Source organism: Temnothorax curvispinosus, unplaced genomic scaffold (assembly GCF_003070985.1).
Source record: "Temnothorax curvispinosus isolate PA1 unplaced genomic scaffold, ASM307098v1 QBEX01007589.1, whole genome shotgun sequence".
Taxonomy (NCBI): Eukaryota; Metazoa; Arthropoda; class Insecta; order Hymenoptera; family Formicidae; genus Temnothorax; species Temnothorax curvispinosus.
In genome coordinates, this window is record NW_020217369.1 from 1,631 (window position 1) to 7,608 (window position 5,978).

The 5,978-nt window shown below is 29.8% G+C and overlaps 1 protein-coding gene across 1 annotated transcript; it reads left to right on the top strand.

Annotated features, from left to right (window-relative positions):
* Window positions 1-273: 273 nt before the first annotated feature.
* On the top strand, window positions 274-5,852 carry LOC112457188 (phospholipase B1, membrane-associated-like; the record flags this gene model as incomplete). Its single annotated transcript, XM_025020110.1, has 4 exons — window positions 274-489; window positions 3,713-3,889; window positions 4,201-4,499; window positions 5,674-5,852. Coding segments are annotated over 4 exons (871 nt in total), but the record flags the coding sequence as incomplete, so codon positions are not given.
* Between the last annotated feature and the right edge of the window lie 126 nt (window positions 5,853-5,978).

The following is a 5,978-nucleotide window of genomic DNA, read 5'->3' on the forward strand; positions in this document are numbered from 1 at the left end:
ACGTGAGAAGTTTAATAAGTGATTATTTAGCTAGTGATTAATTACTTATTTTTAGTATTAAAAGCATTTAGAACAGCGCATTTAATACTCAAAATAAGTAATTAATCACTAGCAAAGTAATCACTTACAATATTAAATTTCTGTAAGAGAAGTCGACGTTTACATTAAAGAATAGTCGATTCGAAGTTGTACAATTAATTAAATTGTTATAAAAAAGATATTAGAAATGCGAAACATCGTGTAATTGAGGAGTGCTACACGACTGAATAAATTTCAGGTGGCCGATCGTCAAAAGTGCCAGAGTCGGTGCATAAACTAAGACCGGGTGATATCGATGTCATTGCCACGATGGGCGATTCTCTTATGGCTGGAGCTGGAATCTTTGCAGACAATCTGTTCCAGATTCTCATAGAAAATAGAGGAGTTACCGTGACTGGCGGAGGCCAAGGCACGTGGAGACAATATCTAACTCTTCCCAATATCATTAAAGTAAGGCAATCAAATCTTACAACGTTATAACGTTTATTATTGAACAAATCTTAGCATGCAAGACAAATACGAGAAATGGAGATTTAAGATATTGATGGCGGCCAATCATGGCAGTTAAATCAATAAAATTTAATTAAAATCTTTAAAACTATAGTAAAGTCTAATACCCGTTGCATTAACACTGCAAATCCAAGTGTGTTATTTTTACACGCATAAACATCTAAAAATGACTGTTTAGAATCTATATAATGAATCGTGTTTAGAATCTGTAGCATGAGTTGGTATCAAAGGTAAGGATAGGCAGAGCTTAATATGGTGATATATGGTAAAGGAGAGCTACAGTAAGAAGAAATAAGGCAGAGTAAAATCAATAGTTATTGACCTCCCGTAAACGCACTATCGATCTAGAAGCGCTACCACTATTACCATGTACACTTTACCGGCAGGAATGCCTGGACATAATACATATATACATATACATGTACATATATGTCATATACATATCAAAATGTCCAGGCATTCCTGCCGGTCAGTGTATGTACATACATACATCGCAATGCGAAGCAACCTTCACGTGTCACAGTTCGCCACGCATACTCGATCAACGACGATCAACGACGATCGCGTCGTTAATTTCTTTCAATAGTTCAATTAAGGATGTATGGGTCGTACAGTCCTTGCTAAAAGTTAAACTTTCAATAAAGAAGACTTTGCATGTATGTCAAACAACTCAAAATTTTTTATATGTTAGAAAGGATTACCGTTAACAGTTTGAGTATAATTTTGTGTTATTTAAATAATTAGTATTGTTTAAACAATTAAAAAAATTTTTTTGTGGCAAAAAATTTTGAAACTTAAAATACACAATATCAATGATGTATGTTTTATACATAAAAAAAGTTTAAGAAATATCTTAACGATTTATTTATATTTTATTTATATTTACAACAAAAATGTCAATTCTCTATAAGGGATAATGTTAATTTTCACTTCAATCAACTTTAAACTTAAATAACTCTTAAATAACTTCAAAAATTTACAGAGTATTTTTAATTTAATTTAGAAACAATTTACAGCACTTTCTGAATATATTGAAATATACCTCCAATACATCCTTAATTACAATAACTTTTAAACCAGTAAGAGAAATGTGCTGAAATTTTACACAGATACTTAGATGTAATAATAGAACAATCTATGAAATTTTTAGATTTTTGGTAATGCTTTGAGATGTCACCCATACATTCTTAATTTCAATACTGCCGATTGCGGCCATTATCACGAGATTATTCTGGAGCGCCGATAGCGGCCATTATTAAGATTGCTCCATACAAGCCGATTGCGGTCATTTTTAAGGTAACATTCGAGATGTTCTTGCGACCGAGAATCAGAGTTCACATTCTTGCATTTGGTGGAAGGTTCCATCTAATTTACAATCTTGGTTGCAGAGACTTCTCACGAGGCACTAAATATAGATTGCGTTAACAATAATAATACAACTATATCTTTAAATTCTCTTGGAGATTTAGTCAAACGTTAGACAAATGATTCCTTTCGTTCTTTCGATCTCTTTTAATTAAGTTTTCTACGTTCAAATCAAATTAACAACACCTCTTTCTCCAAAGAAAGTGTATATGCTTTTGTATAAGTTCTACTGTGAACTGTATTTCATATACTTATAATTTCATTTTGTTCGAAAAATCCACCAAATGATATGTTTGCGCATGGTTAATTCTTAATACAATGCGACTATTAATATTTACTAATATTCTAAGATATTTAATAATGAGACAAATTTTAAGGTTGATTGAATTGCTAAAATATTCAAATTGTGCGTCATTTACTTAATGTGAATATTAATAATTTTCAGTTCCTTTCATTTTAGTAGATAATAATGTATTATTTGATCTATTTTCATTAAATACGTCTTTCAATCTTGTTTATATAAAATTTATTATCTAACTTTGAGTTTGGTTTGATTAATAATTATCTGAAAGAAAATTAAGTCATCATTAAATCTCAGTTTAATGTAATTACTGTGCGAACTATTTTCGGATGTTTTGATTTCTCCTGTTTTTTTAAATTTATGTGATTTCTTATTTACAATGTTTATATTTCATGATTATTATGTGATCTCTTATAATGTTTACATATTTCATGTTTATTATGTGATTTGAATTCTGCATATTATTTAAAGTGATAATTTCTGCTGCTTATATGCGATATTCCACTGTGAAATAACCACTGATTTCTGTTCATAATTATATTTTATTATTCTGAAAGATATTATTGTGTATTGCTCTTTCATTTCATTCAGAGAGAAGGTCTGATACTCAGCGCCTGTACAATGACACATTAGACTGAAGCTCTTTTTACATATTTCTCTTTATGTGTTAAATTACGTCATTTAATACTTTTAATAGTATTACATTAAAAGTTAGTTCGTTTAATGTTAAATGACGTGATTTAAAACAGTTAGAAATGTGTAAAAAGAGCTTCACCTAAAATACGCACTTAGATTTGTAGTGCTGTTATGTAATAATTATATAATAAAAAAAGAAAAATAGACTTTTTTTGCACCATTAGAGCTACCGCGTGACTTTATGTGAGAGCGGCGAAATTGTAGTTAGCGGAAGGGGGCATTGAGGGGAATTCCCTCTTATCCCATGTGCAAATTTTATATTTCGTAAAATTCCCCTAAGGTAGTTGGGCGTGATGCTAACAATCTTACTTTGTAAAATAAAATACCAGGATATTAAGCAATGCCAAACGAAAAAGTTATATAATATAATATAATATATTATATCATATTATATTATATAATTCAGAATGTTATATCGGTTAATAAAATCATTATCATAATCATTATTGATCAATATTTAAAATTGTGAGTTCTTTATTCGCTCTCTAATTTTTTTCCTCACTTTAATAAATGTCTTTCTCTAACCGAAAATTATTTCTTTTCTTGCAATTTATTTTATATATTAAATAATCTTAGAAAGTTTATGATTAAATATATGATCTTTGTGACAGATTTTCACAATTTTATGACAGATTTATAATTTAAAAAAATAACATAGAGACGGATACTATAACGATAAGTTAGATAAGAAAAGTTGTATTATGTCTTGAGAGGGAAGGAAAGGGAGTAATGTAACACTAAAGGCTGATCTAACAATGTGCGCGTGTACAAATTAGTCATCATAAATTTTCATTATATTAGGAATTCAACCCCAATTTGATAGGATATGCATTGGGAGACTCTTTGACAACTGACAAGGCATCGCAATTGAATGTTGCCGAAAGTGGAGCTATGTCCGCGGATATGGTTTACATGGCGGATATGTTAGTCAAGAAAATTAAAAATGATCCAAGGATAGATCTGCAGAAACATTGGAAGGTTCGTTGAACTTATAGACAAATTTAATTTGTTGCAAACAGCGAGAGAAACGAGGAGGCTATTGTCATTACGTGAACTGCATGTTTTGTTGTATGTAATAATTAAGTTAATTATCACCCCTTATAGTTTTAAACTGATTTTCCTTGCGATAAAAATTTGACGGAACTATTTATAGCCTGTCATAATTTTGTAATGTTTTTCAAGATTTTCGTTAATATGCTGTACAACCAAATATCTCGCTTTGCTGTTAAACATTCTGCACTCTTATTTATTAAACATACATATCGATAACAATAAAATTTGATTTGCAGTTCATCTCTCTGATGATCGGAAGCAATGACTTTTGCAGTAAAATATGTTGGATTCCATCACCTTGGTCAGTTCTTGAAACACATAAAACTGATCTACTCCAAGCTTTGCGGACGTTAAGAGATAATTTGCCGCGAACCTTCGTGGCATTGCTTCCACCACCACATTTAAAGGCTATGGTTGAGATACGTGAAGAAAAACCATCGCTTAATTGTTTCCTCGGAACGAAGTTCGTGTGTTCTTGCATGTTTGGTCTCACATCTTGGCGTTTTAGATCTATGTATTACGACATTATACAACAGTAAGTGTAATAACGTAAAATAAAACAGAAAATAGTCTAGAGTAGTGTAAGTAGTCCAACAATGAACCCTATAGTACACTATAAACTATTGCGATATTTCATAAATATGACGTTACCAGAGTGTGCTTGTTGCATCATATGCAAAGACTCGCATTTGAACTTCTCTTCGGCTCTCCAATCGACCGGCAAATCACACAAAGGATGGCCGTTTAAGGCCACATTTTGTGAATTTAGACAAACTAAATTTTTTTTTGTAAATTTTACGTATTTTTCATGTTTTTGTTGTTATATCTATCATTTTTTTTTCATTATTCTATAGTTTTGTGTGTATATTTGGCTTTATAATTCTGTAAACAACTTTTTCTATTGCATTATTTTATCGTATTTTTTGGAAATTAGCGTAAAAAATGTTATATGGTTTACAATAAACCATTTTGTCTTTTACTATAGTTATCGGTGTTATAAAGTCTTATTAAACTGACTAGTTGCTACAATAAATAATAATCTAAGTGACAAAAAGTCTGATTAAAAATAATAATTTTGATTGTAAGCTTCAAATAATAAAAACATAACATATATAATTAAGCTAGCTTTAATTTAAATTTATACTATCCTAATCTTACTTATCATGTCTTATAATTATCTCTTCCCTAAATAAACATTTTAAAACATAGTAAAACTAAAATAACACTAACAATTCACAGCATAAAACATGTGGTTCATTGTTAAAAATGACTAGGTTTATTGTGTATAACAACCTTGTATACAATAAACCATTTAACATTGCTTTAAAAAAAACAAAATTGTGGCTAAACTTTAAAAATAACTTATGAGTCATCTTATACAATAGTAGCCAACTAAATTCATGACCTGCGTATGCAAAAACACAGATCTTTAACTCAATAATTGAGAGATATAAGCCTCTGAAATTTACATGGTTTATTGTTGGACTACCTACCCTATGTTATTTATTAAATGTTAATATACATATAATTATTTTCGGTAATGCAAAGTTCTTATCTGTGTTTAAATAATCCGATACGACATTAAGTAAAAAATACGTGTTTGCAATGTGCGACAGTATAAATTAATTTTAACTTGTTTCATTGAAAGTATCACTTATACCGTTGAAAGCAAATTGCGGATTGATTAAAAAGTTGAAAATATGTTTTAGGTGGCAGAAGTTAGATATGGAAATCGCAACTTATTCAGAATTCCAAAGAGATGACTTTACAGTCGTAACTCAGCCTATCCTGGTGAATTTCAGTATTCCATTTGCTTCAAATGGGTATACCGATATGACATATTTAAGTAGCGATTGTCTTCACGTTAGTCAAAAGACCAACGCTTTTTGTAAGTTTATTAAAAATTTCCTAAGAAGAGATTTGTTAACTGTATATAAATACTAATCTTTCATTTTTAAAACGCATTTTATTTATAATTTTATATTTAAAAACGCATTTTATTTGTAGTTATATA